At 45.0% G+C, this 26047-nt stretch overlaps 1 protein-coding gene across 4 annotated transcripts in view; it reads right to left on the bottom strand.

Annotated features, from left to right (window-relative positions):
• Positions 1-26047, bottom strand: part of Ano2 (anoctamin 2) — a 341107-nt gene that overhangs the window by 10343 nt on the left and 304717 nt on the right. For all 4 annotated transcript variants that reach the window (XM_028754440.1, XM_028754441.1, XM_028754443.1 and 1 more), the window contains 3 exons: positions 9156-9308; positions 8747-8799; positions 6774-6955 (listed from right to left, as the gene is read on the bottom strand). In XM_028754440.1, the coding sequence (XP_028610273.1) occupies positions 6774-6955; positions 8747-8799; positions 9156-9308 (388 nt within the window). The remainder of the gene's footprint in view (positions 1-6773; positions 6956-8746; positions 8800-9155; positions 9309-26047) is intronic.

Raw genomic sequence — 26047 nt, 5'->3', positions numbered from 1 at the left:
TCCACCATATGCATAGTCTCTCTATGTATCTCTGTCTCTCTTTGTCTCTGTCACTCTCTCTCATAAGAGCCACATTAAGTAGCTATTTCGTCAACAATCCTTAACCTTCTTAGCCCTATTTGACATACTATGCCTAGATCATACACTGTACTATTGCCTAGACATCCACTTAGATTTGAACAAGGCATCTCATTTTCAACGCAACTCAATCACCTTAATTATACTCAGAGAGACAACATCACGAAGGCTCGACACAAATCACTGACCAATAGGTTCTGGATCTGACATCTATTTTTCCTCCTCATTTTAGCTTCTTTCTTGAATACAATGCTCTTTGTACAACACCTTCACCACCCAGCATCCCCTTTGGCACACCATTCTCTATGATTGCCACCCTTGTCCTGTTCACTAGCCAGACTAACTTAGCCATATGAATATGGAATTCCAACAAAACCATTTGTAACCCAGAAATAATAGCCAACACATGTAATCCTAGCTCTTTTAAAAATATTTCTTGGGGCTGGAGAGATGGCTCAGTGGTTGAGCGCTGTCTGCTCTTCCAGGGGTCCTGAGTTCAATTCCCAGCAAGCCCATGATGGCTCAGAATCACCTGTAATAGGATCTGATGACTTCTTCTGCTGTGTCTGAAGACAGTGACACAGCAAAAAAATAAATAAATAAAATAAATAAATCTTGAAGAAAAAATTCTTAGGATATATTAGTGCTTCATTATAAAAGACTTGCAAGTAACTAACATCATGCAGCCAAACCAGTCCCACAGTCTGTGCATCTCAGTGAACTTCTACACTAAGTAGCTATTCTGAAGCTCTGGAACTTCACATTGGATTTTATATTTTCACAATTGAGTATATTTTTCACTACCAAAAAAACTGAAAGATTCATGACTAAGCTAACACTGAGAAAATAATTAGGTTTATATACTCTTTTGTGACTCGAATTCCCATGTGTTTGTGGATAGGAAGAAAGGGGTGTTGATGTCTTAATTGGGGTTTCTGTTGCTGCAACAAAATATCATAATGCAAAAGCAAGTTGGGGAGGAAAGGGTTTATTCAGTTTGCTTACATTACCACATTGCTGCTCAGCACCAGAGGACAGGAACTCACATGGAGCAGGAACCTGGAGGCAGGAGCTGATGCAGACACCATGTAGGGCCTGGATTGCTTCCCATGGCTTGCTCAGTCTGCTTTCTTATAGAACCCAGGACCACCCAGGGATGGCACCACCCATAAAGAGTTGGACCACCCCATCCCAGCAATAACTAAGATCTTACAGCCAGATAGTATAGCGACATTTTCTCAATGAAGGGTCCCTCTTTTCAGATACTTCTAGTTTGTGTGTCAAGTTGACACAAGATTAGCCAGCACACCATTCTAAGCGCCATAATTATTCATCCAGCCACACTACACAAGAAGACCTTGTCTCAAACAAAGCCAAAATATAAAATAGAGTATTCCTGTAACCACTGAATTTCTCATTCTTTATCTTCAATCTTTTGAATGCTTACTCCCAAATATTTAAATCTGAGTGAGGTATTGTCCCCACAGTGACCCCGTAAGAAGTTATTAGAGTGTCATTTGAACATCCTTCTCACCTACTCCCCTGCTTCATCTGGACTTCCTGATGGAGGTACTGTGGTACTCTATATCACAGTATCAGGGTTTCAAACATTGGCACAATGACCCCATAATCCTAACGGATACAGAACCTGGCTGCTCCAAATGTCATTCCAGTTTGATCTCAGGATGATTTGTTTCTGAAGACGCATTTTCTTGGCAGAAGGGTAGAATTAACGTATACCTCCTATGCATGCTCCTGACAGTTCTGTCTCTCGTTGGCAGCAGGTTTCTTTTATTAAATCTCTCTCTTCATACCCCTCTTTATCTCCCCAACCCAGCACCTCCCCCCACTGTATGTGTGTGTGTGTGTGTGTGTGTATGTGTGTTATGTCTGTGTTCACAGGAACACAGAAGAAAACTTGTGGTATCAGTCCTTGCCTTCCATCTTCTTTGAGATAGTCTTTTGGTGGGCACCTTGTATACCTGCCTAGCCCATGACCTTCAGGGGATCCTTCTGTCTCTGCCTACTGTCTTCCCACAGGAGCACTGGGATTACAGAATCGCACTACTATGTTAGGCCTATGTGAGTGTGGGGATAGGAACTCAGATTCTTACACTTGTGCAGCCACAGCTTTGCTCTCTGAGTCATCTCCTCATCCTCAGCATAATTTTGATGGGTAATACACACACTACACACAATTTCATCTACCTGCATAGAAACTATGAAGATATTGTCAGAGTTTTGTGTATAACTGGTTAGAAAATCCAGAGACCTTAAGTCTCAACCCTGTGTGTCCTGACTCATGTCCTGACAACACTTCTGGGTCCTGAGCCTTTGCAGTATGGGATGAGTAGAATAAGCTCTACTTGATTGGTCAGGACAGCTGATACCAATCGTGTGGAGCTTTAAAGTATAGTCTGAATTGACAAAAATACAATTGGGAGATAAAGATTGGGGTTTTGACTTGTTTGATTGAATTAAACCTCATTCAAAATTAGACCTACTCTTGGCTCCCAGTATGGATCCATCAAAGTCAATGATGTTCAGGAAACGTAACTGCTACTGGGTGATCTAGAATCATGGGAGAAGAAAGACCCAGGGTGTTCGCTCTATGACGGGTAGGTGCTGCTAGACCATCTGAAGAGAAACAGATGTATTCACCTTGATTCTCACTGCATAACCCTGGGAATTTGTGATCTTGGAGAAACTTGATCTGAACTTTAGTTCAGAATCTGTCACCAGGAACATCTATAATCTTAGAGAACTCCAAAGTTTCCCAAGTCTTACCGGTTTCTTTTGATTTCTTTTTGATAGACTGAAGCATTAAGGGACTATATCCACGATCACTCCCAGTTAATAAAATTATGGATTTTCAGTTATTAAAAATACTAGAATGGCTACTTTTCAGGGCCTGTTTGCTTAGTGCAAATCTATTGACTGACTTTGTGGGCAACGCTTGAACAGACCCATATGTTGGAGTGATGTTCTTGTGCACCATGTAAAGATTGTCCTTGTATTATTCAAATACTGATTTCTGAACCGGCAAAGATCTAATTACAGGTTGGATTTTGGTAGTGTTAAGCATCTCTTGCCTTAGTACTTTAAACATCACCTTCTGATTGATTGAAATAAAAAGCCTATGGCCTATAGCAGTAAGCAGAATAGTAAGGTGGGACTTCCAAAGAGAGGAACTCTGGGAAAGAGTCAGGCATGGGAGATTCAGCCAGCCAGACATGGAGGAAGAAGCAGGCCAAGAAGGAAGGAGAGGTAACTAACCAGTCATGTGATAGAACTCAGATTAGCATAAAGGGACAATTGAATTATGAGCTAGTAGGTCACAGCTTCTAGGTACAAGGCCAAAAGCCCATAAATAAATATAGTCTCCAGGTCATTACTCAGGAGCTGGGGTGGGCATAGAAAGGCCCATGGCTACACCCATATCTTATTAGAAATGTCCTGCAGCTCTGGCACAGAGCCTCTGCGCTAAAGAACATGGCTGTTGAAGCTACAGACCAAAATCCAGCACCATGGACAGTCTGGCAAACCAGCCAGATCCAGTGGCCTGGGTAGTGCCTAGTGTAGAAGGACATCTACCTGCAAGAGGACTTCTGAAGGTTGGGCACTTTGGAGCCCCAGCTGTAAAAACCCTTGAGAAATCTATGCTCATATAAATGAATGGATAGACCTGCTGGTCACTGCTGCTTCATCTTTTCTTGGCTGACTACTGTTAAGATCTAAAGTTAGTGCTGATTGAGGATGGCTATCGATTTAAATCACGGGTCAGTAAGCTAAGCTGTCTGGGTTAGGATGACCAAATCATCGCTCTCATGGTCTCAGACTGTAGATCTGAGCTTAAGCGTCTCCCTTAGGAGCATCTGGCTCTGAGCCCCACCGGGAAAGTGTGAGCACACACTCACTGTTTTGACTGTACTAAGATTTCAGTCTCGCTATAATCAGAATGTCTACCCTCAAAACAAACAAACAGTGCTGGTGTGAAGAATGTAAATTAGTGTCACCCCCATGGAGATCCACATGGAGACCCTCAAACAAATAAAATAAGAAAGCTACCCAACAGTCTAGGTTTGTCATTCATGTAAACATTTCCTAACTAGATCAAGCTACCTTTGAATTCAGAGATCCACTTGCCTCTGCTGGTACTAAAGGCAAGTGCCACCATGCCTGGCACCACATATCCATATTTGTCACTGTTCTAGTCACAATAACTAAGAAATGGAAACAGCCTAGATGTCCATCAACAGATGAATCAATAATGGAAATGTAAACTCATATGCATACACACACACACACACACACACACACACACGCACACACTCGCACACATACACACAAACACACACAAACACACAGACACACGTGCACACACGTATACACAAACACACACACACACAAACACACACACACACACATAGATACACACAGAGAGATAGACAGAGGCAGAGAGACAGAGAGATAGAGACAGATAGAGAGAGTTGCATTAGGCCGTAAAGAACACCAAGGCCATCTGTAGAAAAATAGTTAGAAATGGGGAACATTGGGGCAAAGAAAACAAGTCAATCTCAATAGGCTAAATACTGCATGCGTACTTCTCACATGTAATGCACTTCCCAGCCTTGAGCAGACTGAACAGATCTTGTTTGCCACACAGGACCTTAACCCCTGGGTGAATCCTGCTGCTTTGTTTACACTTGTAACTTTCTGCAAGAATAAAAGAAGAGACTGTCTGCTGAGCCTGCCTTACAGCTGAAACAAAGGATGAGTTCCATGGGGCTTTCCCTGTATATACAAGTGCTGAATGTTAAATTTTGAGCCTTGATCAGAGAACTTTGTCTTGACTTCATGTTTCTCTCGTCCCTCCATCTCTTTTTCATTTCTATCCCTCCTTTCAGGTGAACCCTGAAAGGGTTCATCTGTGGCCACTGGACAGCTACGACATGTAGATTCCAGATGTTTTTTTTTAAAAGGGCATGAAACTATAAAGGGGACTACTTGGAAGAGGAGAGGATCAGTGAGAGGGGTAGGAGAGACAAAATAGGGAAACCAGGCAAGATGGTCAGAGTACAGTTTTATACATGTATAAAATGACATAATGAAACATTATCTAATTCATATATGATATTAAGAAAAAGGAAACTAGAATACTGCTTTGATGGGGGTACCAGCAGCTATTCATCAGACACACTGGAGGGTGACCAGAACAATCCCTGCCAGTCCCACAACATCTCCCCTTGGCTCCTTAATCTGTGTTTGCAATACGTGGGGTGTGGTATTGATGAAGACATGGCTGAGACTCTCATGTAGCCAAGCTCCAGAAGGGTCCAACAAGTTGTTTCTTGCTGTTCCTCTGTTCTTTAGTTTCCTTGAGAAGTCACAAAGAGCTTTCTGTATCTTGGCGTCGGGGATTCCTGGAGTGGTGTCTCTCAGCCACCTCTTCTGAATACCAGCTTAGGATATATCCAGGAGGAAGGTGAAAACCACTGCTTGACCAACCACCATTGGCAATGCGCCATGACCAATATCAAACTCAGCACGTATGAATGTCAAATGGCAAAAGGGAACATACTCTAATGTAGAGCTAGACAGTGCAGGCTTAATTAAGGAGGACATTTGACAAAATAGAAATGACAAATAACATGAAGTGTGTCAGAATTCCTGTGGTCACAAAGGCCAAAATGCTGAGTTTGGATAGCAAGAAGAACACATGGGAAGCCATGAAATATGGCAGCATCTTCAATATGATATGATCGTCCAAGTATTGATCTTTTCACTGTTTTGACTATACTGAGATTCCAGTCTCACTGAAGCCAGAATCACACCATGTCTTATAAGATCAGGTTCTAGCACCTTCCTCGACATGTCAACAGAACCACAGTTTCCAAGCCATCTTCAGACTCAGCCTCCCTCCTGTGTCTATCACCACTAACTCTGCATCATATCATGTGAAAAAAACTTTTCTTCTTTTCTCTTAATTCCTCTGTGACCCTATCCCAGGCCTATCATAGTTCATGTCCCAGTGGCTTACCAGCCCAACTACCCCCAGTGCTCTCCAAACCCTAGTCCATCTTCCTCTGAAATCTCATCAGTTACCTCAACATACACTTTGTGTGTCAATCTCTGATGACTAAAAAAGCCATGCCTTCCTATTAGATCATATTGGAGGTGTTATGAGATTTCACAGCTTCTGGTGTGTTCTTTATGCTATACAAATTCTGTGCTTGGCCTATGTGATCCCAGGAATTCTGACACAGCTTACATTATTTTCCAGTACTAGTTTCTCAAAAGGTCTCCTTCACTGAAACTCCATTGTCTAGCTCCACGCTAGAGTACTTCCCCTTTGTGAAACTCACCTCCTTGTAGCCTATCTAGGAAGTGCATCTTTTCCACGCTAGTCTCTTGACTATTCACCATGCACACAGGCCTACATGTGAGTTTGTATGATGACTGACTCCTCTGCTATCTCTTCTCCTTGACAGTATAATCAGAGTTATATAGCACTTAATCTGCTCTAGCGTGTGAAGCACAAGGCACTCATCAATATTTAGTGACTCAATCAAGTGAGGTCATAGCAACTCTGGAGGGATAGGAGATGGAGACAAAGAAGAAGGAGCCCCCTCCAGGTCCTCTAAATAACTCTTGGGATCTACTGGTCCTGGCCCCCCTCCCCCACATCATTTTACCTGCAAAACTGAACCTCCTGGTCAAACTGTGAGTTCTCCGGTTGTGTCCCTTCCTTCAGCTGGCTGACATTGAAAAAGGAGAGCGTGTGGTTGACGAAGCCGTGCAGAGTCCCATTGTGGCTATAGGAGTACTGGTACACAAGGCGGGGGATAAAGTCGGAGGTGACAGCAATGACAAAAGCCTGGGGACAGAATGACAAGCACCAAGTACAAGTCTCAATGAGTGGTTTCTGGAAGGCACAGTGGACATGTGACTGAGGAACTGTCCACCCTTGGGCACACCATCAAGAGGAGCTATAAGCTTTGACACGGGAGCATCTACCTTTCCCTAAGAGCCTGCCCCTAAGTTTCCATGGCTCATAGTTTTGGACAGAGGAAATGACAATATTGAGTGTTGGAGGCTTCGTTCCACCTCTGAGATACTTGGATTGGCATTGCTGTTGGCTGAGCCAAAACAGAGTTCAAGGTCTTCTGAGACTCTCCCTTGGCGTGATGAAAGTGGGGCTGGTATATGGGGTAAGGGAGCTGGAGGCCTGTGCATGTGTCCTGAGGGAACACTAAAGAGTCAGGAACATAGTTTCCTCAATCAGATCATCATCTCGGGACACTTGGCAGTGCCTCGTGCAGTAGAAGCTATTTCTTTGTTCATCTTATGAAAGGGGAGAGATGGAAGGGAAGAGGCACTGGGCCTGCTAGATGGGCCATACTCATCCCACACAGCATTTGGGATGTCTAAGTGCTCTACAAATGGCCAAAAGTAAGCTGAATGCAGGTGAGTGATTGCTTGTTTGGATTTGGAGTGACTTTCTGCAAAGAGAACCTTAAATCTTTTTGGCAGCTGTTTATACGATAGTCTGCGCAATAATTAAGGCCCCTTAAAATCTGGTTTAGGTATTTTTTTTTCTGAATGTATATACATAAGTGGGCCATATCCATATTTGAAAATTAATAACATACGTATAATTATCGTAACTGTGATTCGTTGAGCACTTCTTTGTCCTCCCGTTATCCTACATTATTTCTAGAATGTTTCTAAATGGTAGAAGCGACTCCTACATCCTGTCATCCTGTTGGTTTGATAAGCAAGCAAGACTCTTAGCAGCCAGGGGAAAAAAACGCTCTGTCACTCTGTAACACAGATAGAATGTCGCTGACACTGAGGGTCTCTTTTCTAACAGACATGGCTCAAAGTAACAGCTCATCTCCTTTTCAATTGTGCTTTATTTCTAAGCATCCAAAGGGGTGCTTCCTACATCTAAACACTCGACCTGCAGCAGACTGATTCCACACGCACACCCCAAAACCTCTTGATCATTTGTGGGCAGGTATCAAGGAACTGAGTTAGAAATCAACGTTCTGCTACCTAAGGAAGATGAACTGTGGCTTTCTAATGTACACCTAGCTGGCTGGTGCCTTCTTGGAAGGAAGAGCTGGAGGGGACCCCTATCTGGCCACTGTTCATCCAGTGGACAAAAGCAATTTCTTCTGCCATGTATATGAGTTTGGCAAGTATCCCTTTTTCTTCCTTATCTTAGCTTAACCTACAGGGCACACCAGTCCATGAGAGGGATTAAGGCTTTGCACTAAGAATGTTGAGGAATTAGGAACTGTAACCTAGGCAACATTCCAGGTACAAAAGAGGACAAATCAAATGGAAAGAGATGGGCAGATAGGGCAAATTGTTTCTTCATTATTCTTGACTCCAAAAAGATCTGATTTTGACTCTTAATGCCAAGACATATAGTCATATGGACAAGAGCTTTTTCCTTAATAAAATTTAAAGCTAAATTGCATTGTCAGGCAGCAACATGAGTTACATACAAGGCTTGTGTAAGCACGAAGCAGGAGGCTGTCTAAAGCAAAGCTCTAAACAGGAGAAGCTGAGAAGTAATGAGATTGGTTTCTGCTTCCAAGGCTGGGCTCTCTGGAAGCTCCTCCCTTAGAGCTAAGGCCTTCTGAAAGCAAGCACTTACATTGATGATGACGGAGAACTTGCCAATTCCAGAGAGAATGTCAAACCAAATTCCTGTAAGACAGAAGTGCAGGCATCTCTGGTTAGTCCCAACCTGGCATCAGAGACAGCAAGGCCCTAAGGGATGACACTGTGTAGAAGGTTACCTAGGAAGGCTTTTTGCCCCCTTCCCGAACTGGGTTTGCACAGAAAAGCTTAGGGTACTCCTGTCTGGAAACTTAGGGGACAACTTAGGATAGCTAAATGACTTCTACTGGACTTCTCACATCCAAGGAAAGAAACAGGAGAAGTTCCAAGCAGTAAAGAAAGGAGAGCTATGCTGGCTCCCTGAGCTCTGTGGAACAGGAGGAAGGAGCCTCATGGGGAGGGAAAGGGGGAGCACAAGGCCTCAAAGGGGGTGGAGAACATACCAATGTCTTTGGTTCTCACAGCATCTGGGCGTCTCAGCTCTGTAACAAACTTTTTTGCATCCAGCCGCACTTCAATGACATTGTTGAGGAGAGCAAACACGGGGGCCAGAGGAAAGGAGGCCACAAAAAGGGTGACAAAACCAAACTGGATGACTAGAAGAGAGCACACAGGAGAGGCTTCAGCGGGGAACTGTGGGAGCGAAGGCCATCTCTATTCTGTGGCCCCAAATCCTCTCTATTAGGGTCTCCTTCATCCTTTCCTCCCTGTCTTCCTACAGCAGCGATGTGTGACTGAGACACTTTCTTCTATCCCTTACTTGCAGAAACTAATCATAAGGGTTGGTAGGCTCTGTAAGTAGCCAAAGAGGAAATACATTTGAACTATGGTTTGTCTTGTCTTACCACAGCATCTGCCATTCCTCCCAAGTGTGGTTGTGCTTCCCATAAAGGTTTATTTACAAAGCAGTCTACAAAGTAGGCTGAAGTTGGCCCTCGGTTGTCAGCCCTTAGTATAGCTTTAAAAACTCCCTCTCAAAGTTGAACACTCCCTCTCCCTTTTGAGATGAGTCCTGCTGCTATATACACCTGGTTGACCTTGAACTCTTGATCCTCCTGCCTCATACCCCTACCCGACCCCAAATGCTGAGATCATTCACATGCACCACCAGGTCCAGCTTGGGTATCCTTTTCCATAGACAGATCCATTACTTTTTCTTGGGAAAGAATTCATTCATCACACGTTTATTGAGGGCTGGAAAAATGTCAGGCACTGTGCCAAGTATTTAGGGAGGCAAAGGCCTAGTCCTGCCGTGGAGAGCAGATTAGAGAGCGGAGATAAGTGTACGTAAAGATGTTCAACAGGACTTCTGCAAATGTGCTCCGAGAGGGGAAAAAGAACGTGCTAGGGTCAGAGAAGCAGAGGAGACAGAGCTGATGTCTACTCGGGTGGTGACTAAACAAAGTCTCCATGTGGATGACCTCGGCACCATCTAGGAAGAAGAGTGTGTGTGTGACTAGGAGGAGCCAGAGAGCATTCTGAACTGTAGGAACAGTGAGAAAGGCGCTCAGCAGCCATCCTGCAGCTCTGCCTGGAGCCTGGCCACGACTTCCCAGCCACCTTCCTTGTTACCAGACTTCTGGGGCTTGCAGCACACATACTGTGTCATCTGACCCTGTCATCTGACTCTCCCTATTCATAAAAATGTCCGTGTAATCCCCTTTAGTTACTGAATAGAATCCAGAGTCCCTGTTTTGGCACACTGGTGATGCAGTCTATTCTAAGCTGCCTCTCTAACCCCATTTCCAAAATGCCCCCACAAACAAGCCTGTTCCTGAAGCAGCCAGTGCTCAGCCCTGCTGGGACTACCTACTCAAGTGTCTTTCTTTATTGTAAAGCCAAGGGCTTAACATACCCTGGGGTGGGGTGCGAGGGGTCTTTGCACATTCGATCCCAGGGAAGTCATCTTATTTGGATTCCCTACACATTACCAGCAGGTATCAACCATTTTGTCCCTCAGTTACAGCAAGTACAATTAAGCCTCATAAAATAATCCTCACCAGACTGGCATCTCTGACACATGGAAGTGCTGAGAACACATATAACGTCTGATACCTAATAACTGTTTAATAAATGTAACATGAACATGTCAGAGTGGGAAGATGGCTCTGTGGGTAAAGAGTTTGCTTCACCAGTTCCCCTTCCCAAAACCTACAGAATAAGTCAGGAATAGTAGGACGCACATCTATAATCCCAGCACCGGTCAAGGAAATATATATATATATATACCCACCAAGGTGAAAAGCAGTAGATGGATGTTTGTAAAGCCAACCTCTGGCTTTAACACACACATATATGCATATACCAAGGCCCAAAGAGTAAGTTATTTATGTAAGTAATAAGTTAGCTATGTATTATATATACTGTTATTCTTAGTGAGAAACATATCAGCATACAGAAATGATTAAAATGTATACCGTATAGCTACATGCTAAACAGACACAAACTTAAAGCTTAGAGGCTCAGTGAGTCTGAAAAAATCCAGATCCCACGTTCAGATGTGTCCCTAACCCGACTCAGTCCCTTTCTACACTCCTGTTTAAATGGAGAGCTCAGAGGAACTGCTTTAAATTCCCTACGGTGAGAACTGTGATGCTGTGACTCTTGTGCCCTTAGACAAGCATCATGTCCCAGGGTAGTTACATAAAGAATGAGAAGACAGGGACCCAAACACAAGGGTATGTGTGTATCCATACCCAAAGAACACAAGCCAACGTCACTAAAAGTTTCCAGAGAAAACACATGGAACTTTGCCCAGCCAAAATGCTTCAGAGTTGGCAGGCTTTTTGCGTCACAGGCGTGGCCACTGCCCTTGCTCCTACAGCCCTGACCTCTGCTTTGTCCTAGATGCCCAGTGGATTCTCCATGGGTTCTAGGAGACCAGCAGGTGTTATTGATGGCAAGATACCTCAGATGCATGGTTGGAGTCCTGGAAGAGCTAGTTGGTAATAGAGGTAGGGAAGGGTGTGTGAGTCCTCACTAACACAGTCAATCACAAATGCAGCATCCTGGAGCTTCAAAGATGGTGTGCAGGGGAAAAGCCCTTGCCACTCAAGCCCAGTGGCTCAAGTTCAACCTTCAGAACCTCCATAAGAATTGGATGCAGAGGAATACACCCAGAATCCCAGCAGTGCAATAGCAAGTTGGGAAATCGAGATAAAAGAACTGTGTGGAAGCTCATGGGCTAGGTAGTCTGGAGAACACATATAATGTCTGACACCTCACTACAGAAACAAGAGGGGCTCTGTCTCAGAAACAAGGCGGAAGGAGAGAACTGACTCTCCAAATTTATTTTTGGATACCCACTACACATACTACTACTAATAAAAGTTTTGGATACCTGCTACAAATAATAAAAGTTTTACCTGGCATATCTTTTAAAAGATGACGCATTTCTGGAAAATTTAATTTGGGACTCAGGAGTAAGGGGCTAGGACAGAAGGGACAAAGGAGAGTGGAAATGACCAAGGGAAACGAAACAGAGATTGGCGTCCTTTGCTAATACCTGTAACATACATGTCTACATTTGAATACACTCATGGATGCTGTTGGTCAACTGAGACCCGCCCACCTTCCTGAACCAGGAGTGTTCCCCTACACTGTATCCTACCTTCAGTCTCTCAGCACAGTGGCCCCACTGTCACTAAGGGCCAATGCCACACAGTTCACATAGTTCTACCATCACCACCATTGCTGGGTTTTTCTTATATACATGCTACACACCTCCTCCTGCCACAAAGCCAACCATCATTGCTTGGTCCACCACTGTCTGCGTGCCCACTCAGAGGCAGCCATTCGGTCTCCCCTTCCCTAGTAAATCTCTTGCCTGAGGTCTGTTGTGTGGTGCGATTTTTGTGGCATTCTCTTGGCCCCTGGTAGTCAGATACTTTTGGCTGCAAAACATGATCATAATGAACTTCCTCCAGAAGAACTGTGTGAACACTGAGAACCTCGGAGGGCACCGTGGGGTGGAAAGGGGCAGTTCACTTTTTAATGGGTTGCTATCATATACAGCAAGACCTCACAGCATACCTGCCAATGGGGGAAATCCAGCATCCTTGCAGTATCACGGAGGAAGTGGGACTTTCCTCTTATACTTGTCTCTTTAGTGAACTGCTATCCTCAAGGGACAGACAGATTTCACCTTCGCAGACTGTCCAGACACAAAATCTTGTTTGACATGACTGTTTTCTAGTGCCAGCAGGCCGTGCTCCATAGTTCCCACTCATTATCCAAATCTCATAATATAAGCTTCAGTCTCCCACCCCTACGTGGAAATCCATGTGGTCAGCATGCGACAACCTCAGAAGAGTGCCACAGGATGCCCTTGCTGCCCTTCTCTGCAGGTACTCCAAGGTTTCCAGAGCCACAGAAATCTCTTCTCTACACACATCCTGATGTTACAGGTGTTTCCAGCATTGACTGAGTACCCTTGAGCATTTCCAAGAGGCAATCCAAAGAGCCAGAAATAAAAAGCAAGCTTTGAATTAATTCGGGGGAGAAAATCATACACACACACACACACACACACACACACACACACCACTAGCATGCAGATGCCAAATCCAAGACTTGTTCATTTCAAGGAAAAGTCTGGAGGACTGAGTCAGATAGGAGCCCTGCTGGGTTCACTTCAGAGGATACAAGGATGCCGGCCTTCACCAATACCAACATTTGTTTCTAAAAACAGCCAGCCTCCCTTAGGACAAGAGAAACACAGGAAATCCTCAGTGTGGCTGCATAATAGAAGCCAGCTTGGCTGGGCCAGTGACAGATTAACCCTGGCCAAGCCAATTAAGGAAGAATCCATAAGTTGGTTTTCAACTAAATCTTTACAAAGCCTGCCATAAAGTGCTCCAGAAATGTTGGTTGGAAGCATAGAGCCTGGAAACAAGTCTGGGCACAAACTCCAGGGGTTTCCTCTGCTCACACTCAGCAGCCAAGAGCCTTACAAACTAAAAGCCAGCCTTACACTGTCTAATGCTGGAGACAATTAACATTGTAAGTGATTACCTGGGCTTGGGCTAAAATAACAAGGAAGAGTGGACTATGCTAAACGAGACAGCAGCCAGCCAGGACAATCCAGGACAATCTACTTAGAGAAAAAAAATAAATGGTGTAGTAGGAAAAACACAACACACTTGCCAGTGTGGACAGAAAAGCTAACAATGGAACAAAATTCTGATTTTTTTATTCATTTATTTAAAAGTCACCAGGGAAAATATCTACCCTTCCATTTTATGTACACATACACGAACATGCACACCCAGCAAAGTCCAGACCCTTGACTTGGCATTCAAAGTTCATTGTGATCTGACCCAAACTTACTCATTTCTTCCTGTCTAGCCCAGTATTTTGTCCTTAGGGCTAGTGTTTAGTAGGAATGCTTGAGGTCAACCCTCCCTGTTTTCCAACCATTTCACAGCATCTGTGATTTCGGAGCCTCTCTGTACACCACTACTCTAATTTTCTCTATGGTCTGCTGAGTAGATTGTTATTCATTGTTCAGAGTCAACTCTGACCCCACCCCACTCACCTCTACCCCATGAGTCTCTCTTTCCTCACTTCTCAACTTCCCCATCTAGCCTGAAGTGCAGTGGGCATCACTCTTCTCCTCTTCCCTCCCACAATGCCTTGGATTTGCCACTTTATGTTTATTTGACCTGCTCTTGGAGGAGGGCAATCCGGAGCGCAAGCAGGGACCATATTTGAGTTTTTACTGCATCTATATTGCCCTCTTGTCATATAAACAGATACTTAAGTGTTATCTATTTTACAAATGGAGCTTATTCTTCCTGTTTTCTTTCTCTCTCTCCTTCTCTCCCTCTCTTTCCCCCTCCCCTTCTTCCCTCTATACACGCGCGCGCACGTGCACACGCACACACACACACACAGAGCAGAAAGCAAAATGTGTGAACTGAAACCATTCTCCTTCATCAGAGTGCTGTGACAAGTCTACAACTCCACACAGCAATTCTCGATGCTTGCTGCTGTGACCAGCACAGGAAGGACACTCTGGGAAAGGACAGAGGAAGAAAGTCCCAACTCTAATGAAAATATGACAACTGTCTTTAATCCCCACTCCCTTCCATTTAGTAAAAGCTAAGCTTCTCATTCAGGAGGACTGAAAAGTGGGGTCTTCACCAGAACTAGATAATAAGACTCTATAACTAAAGACACCATAAGTTCATAGTTGACAGAGACAGAGGAGTCAAACTGGAACCTCCTTTCCGCTGCTAGCTTTCAGTGTGCCAGAGGGTGCTTTGGGCTGACAAAGAGCATCAGTAATCTACCCAGCTCCGAACCTTAAGGCTACAATACCGAGCTGCCAAGCGTGATGAGCCCACTTGAACAACTGTGACCAGCTGCTCCATGATTGGATTTGGGGTTGGCTTCACAAGTGGGAACCCATGCCTGGTACTAGAAACCTGGCCAGACGCCCATGGGGAAGTCATAGGCCTCAGCAGATAACATTCCTGATGGTTTGCTAAATGATGGTAAACTGCCTTCTAAATATCTGTGTTTGTGACCACAGACAAACGCTACTCTAGCCCCTCATCAGTGGAGTCTCCCTTCGTGGTGAACAACACTCAATACAGAGACAGGTAGTTGTCTGAGATGCTGAGAATCCGTGATATGTGAAGGTTCAGCCCTAGACAAGATGTTTACACCACACTTTTTTGGCTCAGGCAACATTGCAGGAGAGGAGATAGAAACAGAAAGAGCCAGAATATAAGGAGAAGGGCTGTGCAATGTCACATGACATGGCCACTGTAATCGTGAAGCAGCTATGGGCACTGGGCCTGAACAGAACTGGCTCTGCCAACAGTCAGTCATGTGTGTGGAAGGGGCTCATGGGACCTTACTGCTGAATGAATGGTTGCCTATGGATTCTGAGAAAAGAGGAAACATTGCCTTCAGTTATGGTCCCACCAAGGCCCCAGTTCATAGTTCTCTATCTGCAGTCACACAGGAAGCCCTGGTTAAAGTCACTGGGTCACAAAGCAGAAGGACACACGTGAGGGGAAATGTGTGTGTGTACAGAGGGAAGAGAGGTGAAAGAAGACAGGAGTGAGAACATCAGAATTGTCGTCTAAATACATGTAATTATCTATCAATGAACCAATCTAACTAACAAGAAACAATAAAAACATTAACACTGATAGTAAAGATAAGATTATAAATGAAAACAAGTAACTGACCTATCGTGTCTGGTAAGTTTACAAGAAATGTCTGATAAGTACAAGTTAGATTCTCTGAGAGAAAAATGTAGAATTGGGGAAGACCAAGGAAGGGCTCTCAGTACAGCCCAACACTGAAATAGCTGGGAACTGTATTTTCTGGTGTGGTTATGTTTGAGATTCTGTGCTACCAATGTCTTTGCGTTAATCTCTACCGCTAGATTTTCCCTCTATATTTTTATCTTAAGAAAAACGGGAAGGAAACAGTCCTTAAGGGTCATTGTTTCTGTGAAGCAGTGGTGGGTGATGCAGGGGAGGGAGGGCATGTGGTATGTTTGTTCTGCTGAATAGTCTTGGAAAAGCACGTGGTGCTAATTCAATGCTGTCCATTTCATAAGCCCTCATTTTAAAGATATGCCCTGCCATCCTTTTCTCCTAAGAGTGTCTGGTGACAAACACAAAGGCCTTGGGAGTGTTGGTGGCTAAGAATAGATGAAGCCATGGGAAGGATGAGGTGCGGGTCATGTCCTCAGCCCAGGACATTGATGCTGGGGAAAGCAGTAGCATGTGTGACAGACATGTGACCTGTCAATCTTCACCCTTCACTGACGACTTCCTCACTTGATCTGCCAGTCATTCAACAAGCATGTATCTACTAGAGTCTACCTATAGACTTCATACTCATCACTAGAAAGCAAAGTGGTTTCTGTGGTACCGCGGTTCGGATATGCTCTTCTCTCCACTGAGTTTATGTGTCAGAATCGGATCCCTGAGAGGCAATCTGACCTCGTGAATGTGTTAATGCTGTTACAGGACGAGGTTAATTGTCAGGATAAACCTAAGTTTGTCGCCTCTTTTTCTATATTCTCTTGAGCTCTCTTGCCCTTCTTCCTTCCTCAATGGGATGACACAGCAAGGAGGGCCTCATCAGTCTCTTGAACTTGTGAGAGTCCAGAGCCATGAGCCAACTACATCTTTATTGTTTATGAGTTACCCAGCCTGTGGCATTCTATTACAGCAACATGAACCCGACTAAGCTAAACAGACTGCTATTATCCTTTTAAGAGCTCAAGAAAGCACTCAGGAAGAGGAGTGCATGAACATCCTAGACAGTACTATAGTCTGACAGCGGGTGCAAGCACTGGGTGCCCAGGAGCACCAGGCACGAATAACTTGTTCCCCCTCAGTAGGTCCCTGGAAAGCACACACAATTAGTAATCGCTGGGTTTGCCTTGAAGACCAAGCGAAAGAGACTAGGAACGCCTGCTCAGTGCCAAGAGTTAAGATCTTTCCTGCCCAGATGACTGACACTCACAAGCTACCTAGAAAAATAAACACAGCAAGTAAAACTCAATTCCTTGCTGTCTGTGGTTGACACAATGGACTGTGTCCAATCGGAAACTTCAGGAAGCTGAGACAGGAAGAGACACAGGCTTGTAATATCAATTCAAACATTAAGAACTTGACACCTGAAATGTCAGCACAACACCTGGACAAGCCTCTACAGAGTGGTTTCTGCTAAGCACATGCATGATACACGGGGTGATCTGCTCGCTCTTGTTTACCTCCTTGTGTGTGGGGACACACATTATACACAGACACACTACACACACACACACACACTACCACCACTACCACGCACCACACCACACACATAACACACATCATACATACTATACACACACAACACGCATACACCACACACACACACCACACACCACACCACCCAACACCTCCCCAGATACCACACACACATATCACACACCCTACACAAACACATACCACACACATACCAAACACACATGATACACATACAGCCCACACATACCACACACCCCCACACACACACATGAGCAGGGAGTGTGGAGGGCGGCCATGAGCTCACCCTTCCTTCCACCTACCCCTATAGATCACATTATTATAGTAAAGCAACTGACAAAGGCCAGGAAGCCAGCTGAGTCCAGAAAGGTGCTTCTAAGAGGCATTATTGCCACAAGGACCCTTGCATATTTTATTTTTTTTCTCTCCAGACGGCTATGAAAAAGTCAACAAAATGAAAATAAAATTAGACTTGAAAAATACAAAAAAAGTATGGAAACTTTATTGAAAAAGAAATAAAGAAGTCAGAAAACAGGGAAAAAACAAACATGCACGTTCTAGGGACCATAATGTAGCTAGGTCACAATGACAAGCTTTCCTTCTGAGCTGCTGACTGTTCGAGGAGAAGTGGAAAAGAGTTACTTCTACCTGTTGATCCCTCAGCGTCCTTCCTCTATTTCCTCCATCCATCTTTTGTCCTGGCACTGGCCAGGCACCTTGTGCATGCCAGGGCAGTAACAGAGATGGAGTAGTGATGTGGCATCCAGATATGGTGCCCCTGTTTCTAAGTATGCATGAGAGGAAAGACACGCAGTATGGACAGCATCAAGCAGCTTCTGCCTCAGAAGTAAGGGAAAACAAGTGGCCTTGGACTCACCCTGTTTCCCAGAAACCCTGGAGCAGGGCCTTCTGTGCTGCGTGAGCTGTGGTTAAGTGCCATTTAGCGAGAGGGCAGGTACCCAATTATCCAGTGGGCTGACTCAGTTCTATAAACAGGACGGCTCAGGGAAAGGAATTTCCCAGTGCTTTGAGGCACAGTCTTGGAACACACACTCAAGAGTTTTATTCCACTAGCTTTGTGCTTTGCTCAGGGCCAGGAACTGAGACCTGCCCTGAATGGGGGTTGCACCTTGCAACAGGTGCACATTTGTGTGGCATTGTCCCCACTCCTAGTACCAAATTTGTGTAATTGTTGCAACTGTGTCTCTCATGGTGTCAGATATATGGCAAAGCCTATTCACATCACAACTAACCCAGAAGCAGAGAATAAGGTTGGAACCAGAGGCCAGGATATAACTTTCAGTAACACCCCTGGCCTCTTTCTAAGAGCTAAGCCCTTGCTTCAAAATGGAGTACCCTCCCCCACCCCCCAACAAATAGTAGCAAAAGATGGTGACCACCATTCAAAATATGAGCCTGTGGGGTACATTCCAAATTCAAACCACAACTGCGGTAGGCCATTTACTCAGGAATGAGAGCATTCCTGGTGCCTGTGCATCATGGATAAGGAGATTCTGCACCTCTGGGTGGGACGGGCCATCCCAGATGAGTCTATACAGTCAAGGGACCTGAGAGCCTCTGCAGAAGGTGATGTCTGTGGGGTGTGAGAACCATTTGGCTTTCATTCATTATCTTTCTCCTTCACTAGCAAACACTCTTCTGTGTTTACTGTGTCTATTCTATTCCTAAGAAGCTTCTCCCATGAATACAGGCCTTGTGTTCTCACAGTGCTATTCCTTACTTATCAGGATAAAATAGCAATTTTATCAGTTTTATCAAGGATTTCTTCTGGATCTTGTCCTGTCATATACAGGATTAAATTTGGAGTGACTTTTTTTCCTGCCATGTACTGCTCTATAAGGGAAAGTCTATTGGCTTCAAGTGTTTGGAGAACTTAGCTTGCAGTTCTTCCAGCAGAGGAGGAATTTCTCCTCATAGGGCCCTTAGGGGGAGTCCATAACTGGGCTGTGAGAGGCCTGTGGTAAAAGAGCTTTGAAGCCTCCTTTTGGGGCTGGGGACAGTGGTGATTAATGCTTTGTCCTGCTCTTGGGCCAGCTTTCTCTCTCCCTTCAGAGATGGGGGAGGGGAAGCTACCATTGAAGTCTTTCTTAGTAAGCTCTTCAGGAAGAGGGTTTGATATCGGAGATTCCCTTGAAAGCGTGGTTGCTCCCCACACAGGTTTTCCAGTAATCCCTCACTCTCAGGTTTCCCTTTGTCTGGAGCCAGCCCATCCCCACACCCACCACTGCCCAGAGGAAGCTCCCTCCTCCTCAGAAGGAGTTCCAGCCTCCACTTCAGCTTCCCCTTCACCTCAGGCCCCTCCCCTGGAGCTGCTGGGCCCCTGCAGCCTCAGGCTTCCATCTCAATTTAGAAAAATGTAAATATAATACATCTCTCCATGCTGCCACCCCCCACTGATGACCTGCCTTGCCATTACAACAGACAGGCTGTAGTGGGCTCTGCACACTTTCTGTCTGCATGGGTGGTCCTGGGGATCTTGGGAAGGAAACTGACAGCTGAGAGCAAGGCCCAGGATCACCGTGTCAGACACACCAGTGGGAGTGGGCAGCTTTGGTTTCATTGCTCATTTTTGTTCAAAGTTCAAGACAAGTGGCCTTCTGGAATTGGGGAGGCTTAGCCAGTTGAGAAGGAAGGAAGAAAAGAAAGCTCACTCCCCTGTCTCTCCCAGAGTCAAACTTCCTACCCAGGCCTTATCAAAACCTCTTGTAGAATGGTCAGGATAGATGGTTCTAGGCTCAGCCATCAGTGAGCCACTGGGGTGACTTTAAGCAGCTCAGGTAGCCCTCGGCATCTTGGGGTTGAGGTGCGCAGTTTAGCAGTTATACATAAAGGAAGATACGAGACTCAGAAAGGAACCTGGGGTCACAGCCCAGACGTTTGAAACTCTTTATGGTACTTAGAACACTCTCTCACAAGAAGCATGAAAGTGGCATTTACTTCCACAGGTGAACTCAGAAACTTTTATTGCTGTTGCTGGGTGCCACACTACAATCTCAGAAAAGATGGGCACAGCAACTTGGTTTATCCTATCCCCCAAATGTTAGTTACACAACACTTCTGACACCATCGGGTTTGACCATAGATGACAAATGGGTCTTATCACATCCCCGAAAAACCGAATCCTCTGGTTTAGCTCCCCGTTTGACAGTGGAAGAAAGGCCCAGAGCAATGGCAAGCTCAAAGCTATACTCCTAGCTAGAGTCAGAAGTAGATCTTCACTGCAGACACACAAGGCAGTCTGGGAATGCACAAAGGCACTATGCATGGGCCTTACAGTGATCAGAGAAAGACTCAAGAGATGACAGACTTTGCTTTGAGGACAAGAGTGAGGAAGAATCAGAGGTAAAAGACTGATGACTCTGTCACCAGGTTTATAAGCCATCCAGAGGAACGGCAGAAACTATTACTTCCTAGGAGGTTGAGATGTCTGTCTAGTTGTTTCCCAGAGCTGCCACATAAGAGCTAGGAGCACATGGATGGGCTCATGTTACACCTTCTCTTATTTCCCTGGCTTACTCTGAGAAGGAAGGAATAATAGCCTAAGGTGGGGGAGGGGAGCAGGCAGAAGTGAAGCAGAGGATGGGGGACTATAAAAGAAAGAAGAAGAGAAAAAAGAAGATAAGGAGGAGAAGGAGGAGGAGGAGGAAGAGGAAGAGGAGGTAAAAAAGGAGAAACAAGAATAATACACTCTTGATAATCCACCCACTGGATTATCAGCCCATAAATACTTGAGGGCTGACCAGCAAGCAATGTTCCTGCCACATTAGGTGCCTGCAGCATAGAGCAGACAAGGACATAAATGGATACCCTCACTTGCACAGAGACTCCCTTACAGGGTTGTCTAGAATGTTCTCAGTACTCACTCTGTGAGAGGCTCTGGGCAACACTCTGTAAATCAAGGAAGCCTTGTTCTTATAAAGCCTCATGACTTTCTTACTGTTGGGAACCTAGAGTTTAGGAAGCAGTGCCTCAAAAATCCTGCAGGGTAAGGGCCTAAAAGATGAAAGGAAAGACACTTCAAGGAGCCAGACACATAGAACTGGCTTTACATGCATGACTGAAAAGACTTGGGGAATTCCAGAGCAAAAGGAATGTGCAATGTTAGCCAGAGAAAGAGTGGAGAGCTAGGTGTGCCCTTGAGCAAGAGCGACAGGATCCAAGAACCAAAAGACAAGCAGTGGTGGCGAGCCCATCCAGGAAGTTGTGTTGAGGCTGTAGGATAAAAAAAGCTCCAGGAAGCCAAGATGTGCAGTGGAAGTGGCCTCCAAAGACATTCCACAGGGAAAAACAATGCAGACACAATAGATGTACCAGGTGTGGGTCTGGAGAGAACAAGTACGAACAAAGAGTAGGGACCTGGAAGTGACAGACATGGACACTAGAGGACAGTGAGACAGATGACTCAAGCTCTCGAGGGAACTAAGCCACCCTGAAGACTAGCTTGGAAACGCTTCCTTTGGCACTGCTTTGGGGATCTTTGCTGTCTCATAGGAAGTCTCAAAACACACATGGGTTGGTAACTGGGAGATAAGCCACCTGGGTTGGGTCAAGTAGGTAGTTCCTATAACCCAAGGATATCTGATGAGTAGCCAATGAATTATAAGAGGAAAACAAGTGAAGAGAGAATAGCCACCCTGGCAAGAGAGGATATGTTCTAAGGGAAGCCCTTGGATCCCTCCCCGTGACTATCAGACTGTTGAGACCACAGATCCCAAAGAAGTAGAACTTTCCCTAGGCATCACATTCTAGTAAAAAGATATAAGTGGAACCCCTGGTGCCAACCGGAGAAAGAACTGACCTCCCAGCAAGGGAGTTCATACAGTTCTGACCTGAACAATAATGATGGGCTGACCAAGGACAGGTGGAACCATGCTTTGATCAAGTCTGCCTAACTGTGTATACATATCGCCCTCCATTTAAGCCTAAACCTCATGTCAGCACTCTAAAGATGGATGGGGTGGGGGTTCAGGGTCACTGGACTCTTTTACTCATTTGAATTCCCAGGGTGGCCATATTACGTGAGTCCCCCTTCTCTGTTCTCTTTTATTTGTCTCTTTGATGGGCACATTGGGAACTGGTGGCCAAGCCTGTTGAGACTGTCAAACCCCGGGTTTAACCCTATAAACCCTATAACAAAAGACATTTCTCCATCACACATCTCTGAGTGATTGAAAGCCCTGGTCTCTCTTGAAGAGCCAGAGACTGGAGTTTTTCCCTATGGTAGAGAGGGTTTCATGGTCAGTGTCTGCTTGATGGGCTCTCTGTGTGTGTCTTCTGAAGCTTCAGGGTACCCAAGAGGCCACATCTGTTAACATTGTAGCTTGACATCACAACACTGCCCTCAAGCTGGCCGGAGGCCATCAGCAGGTACCAGCCTTGGGAAGATGAGTCTTGGAGTTCAAAGCAAAGCTTTAAGGTTGAGGTTGCTGTGAAAGCCTGGTCAGACTTCCGTTCTCTTTTCACTTCTAAGAACTCAATCCCCCAAAGGATGGGGAAAACTAGAACTGGAGGCAACTTTTCTTTGAGAGAAACCCTGATAATAAGCATGGATTACAATTATTTCAGAAGCTGAAGATTCAGATAAAGAAATACCTGAATATGCCCATGGGAAAGAAAGAGACCTGTGTATCTTGAGATGAGGAATAGGGCTCTGCTTCTCCACCACTGCAGGAAGGAGGGGAGCAGAGCTCTTCATTCGAGATTCTGTTGAGCTTTTCTGTCTACCTTCCAGGACCTGTGCTCAGGGGGCTGAGTAGGAGACTAAGACACAGGTCTTACTCACAAAGTAATCATGTCTTCCAAAGGGCACAGGTGAAGGACATGCACAGGAGATGACCTTACAGGAGGTGGGGCATGAAGAATCAGAAAATGTGTCCAAGAGCAAACATGTCTGAGTCCAAACAGTTCTGCCAGAGCCTGTGGACAGGTGGGCTAGGCGAGTACAAGCAGGTGCAGCTGTAGTATGAGTGACCCCAACATTTAAGCCTGCCCTTCTGAAAACACATCCGGAGGAGAGAGCGAGCTCATGTGTGCCTTTGTGTGCTACCCTAGGGGAAGGCAGTAGCACTGAAGGATCTTAAGAAGATATATTGCTTGCATGCGAGAAAAGCTGTTCTAAACATTGAGAAAGGAGCTATGAGAAGGAGCAGGAAAGGAAATGGGGAGACAAGGCAGGCTGTGTGCAGTAATGCAAGAGAAGGGATTGAGGCAGGCTGTGTGTGCAGGAATACAAGAAGAGAAGGAGAAGGCTTCAGCAAGAACTCAAAAGAGCACAGTCTCCTAATAAGAAAGGTCCCAGGATCCTGTTGGGCCTCTCTCCTGAATAACACTGGTGCCAAATTGGAGGGGAGGGAAGTTGATTAGCAGGTGCCAAGCTGCTTTTGCTAACAAGCATTGATTCTGCACTTGGGTCCAGAAAGGAACCAAAAGCAGGCAGAAAGCTTCACATCTCTGTCTTCGATTTGAGCCTGGACTTTGGCTGAAGTTAGAGAGTTAACATATTGTCTTTAGCCTTTCTTCTTGAGTCACCCTGGACTCTAGGAAAAACAAAACCTGGTGGGACAAACCATACATCTGCATAAGACAACAACCCATGAGGACAAGGTCGCACCTTCAAGTAGTAACAGATTAACAACTGAACAATTGATCCTACCATCTTAAGGCTCGGGAGTTGGGTATGTGTCCTTGGATCTCTTTGTTGTTTTCCTCATTGTGGTCACTTTGAATACGTCTTTGTTTTTTCTGCTTTTCAGTGTTACTGTGCATTTAACTAGATAAGCAGTTAAGCCTAGTTTTGACATGTTGAGATCAGACTGTTCTCTGCTTTCAGTGACTCCATATTGTATAAAACAGTAGTTTTCCAAACTGTGCCCTGCACTGAGAGACTCCATTTTTACAACCAACTTTTGACTCCAATTTGAGGATGAAGGATGCTGCAGCACTCAGGTGGACATGTGGATTATACTATCGGCGCAGCACCGTCCATGAAGTACAGACTGATGAAGACTTACTCCTGGGAGCAGAAACAGTACTACACTATACTCGTATCAGCATGTGTTGAGACTGTAAGAGAGCAAGGGTATTTTAAAGCCACACCTGGGAAAACTTAGATACAATACACCAAGGAAAAGTCTTTAATTCTCTTAACTGGACCCCAGAAAAGGGGGACACTTCATGTTGTGAGGTCAGCAGCCCCCACTGATCTATCGCCTGATCACCAGTATGTGTATACAGAAAACTCCTTTTTTACCCAGAAGCTTTAGCTAAGCTAGGCCCTGATATTAGTGTGGCCCATTCAACTGCCATCTGAGCATTATCCTCTTCATCTTTCTAAACCTGGTTCCACCTTTGCCTCTCTACAACTGGATTCTGCTCCATAGCTTAGATCTCAACCCTGTGACCTGATAGTTGCCTGACTTACAGCTACTGACATTTCTCCAGCTTCTTCCCTACAGCTGTGCTTGGTTTACAATATTATAAATACAGACTTGACATATTTCTGCCAACTCCCCTACCTCTTTGGGCTTCTGAAACTTCCTGAACCCTTCTGTGGCCTCTTAGCCTTTTACAGTCATTCTTCAGCCTACACACATACACACACACACATGCATACATGTTCATAGTTTTAACTGTACTAGTGTCATATGTGATCTGAGTGTTAATATTTGCAATTAAGATTAGATTAAGGAATGGGCAGATGACTCAGTTGGTAAGACTGGTTGCTGAGCAAGTTTGTCTGTCTGTCTGAGTTTAGATCTCCAGAAACCACTTAAAAGCCACAGTTGGTGGTGTATGCCTGAAATCTAAGCACTCTTAGAAAAGTGAGAGGAGAGGTGGAGACAGGAGAATCCCCTAATGCTTATGGGCAAGTCAACCTGGAATATTCAGCATTGCAACAAGGAACAAGAGAGACCCTGCCTCAAAAGCATGGAGGAAGACAAGAACCCAAACTGAGCATGCCCTTTGATGCTACACACATGTCATGGCATAAGCACAGCCACAAACACAAACTCATAAACATACATATACAAACATTAACACTTTTAAAAAATATTATAATAAAGAGAACCTATGTTTCCCCTGCCTAGGGTTACCAAAGAAAATGGGACATTCCGCAGGCTGCTGCTATGAAAACTACTATACTTTTTGAACGTATTATGATTCAGTTTAACGAAGTCTGACATGACAGAAAGACACAGACATGTTTGTTTTATCAATGTTTCTGTCATGGTGTACTCCCAACAGGGAGGCCAAGGTCTAGGTTCTGAGCCTAACTCTTCTAATTGGACCTTCTGTTTCTCTTCTCAGCGCGGTCATACTGAGTAAGGCTCCTGTCTTAGTTAGGGTTTTACTGCTGTGAACAGACACCATGACCAAGGCAACTCTTATAAAGGACATTTAATTGGGGCTGGCTTACAGGTTCAGAGATTCAGTCCATTATCATCAAGGTGGGAACATGGCAGCATCCAGGCAGACATGGGGCTAGAGGAGCTGAGAGTTCTACTTCTTGTTCTGAAGGCTCCTAGTAGAAGACT

Source organism: Grammomys surdaster, unplaced genomic scaffold (assembly GCF_004785775.1).
Source record: "Grammomys surdaster isolate TR1022 unplaced genomic scaffold, NIH_TR_1.0 126013, whole genome shotgun sequence".
In the NCBI taxonomy this organism is placed as follows: domain Eukaryota; kingdom Metazoa; phylum Chordata; class Mammalia; order Rodentia; family Muridae; genus Grammomys; species Grammomys surdaster.
Note: the sequence above shows the minus strand (reverse complement) of the source record. Positions and strands in the feature narration are given on the sequence as shown.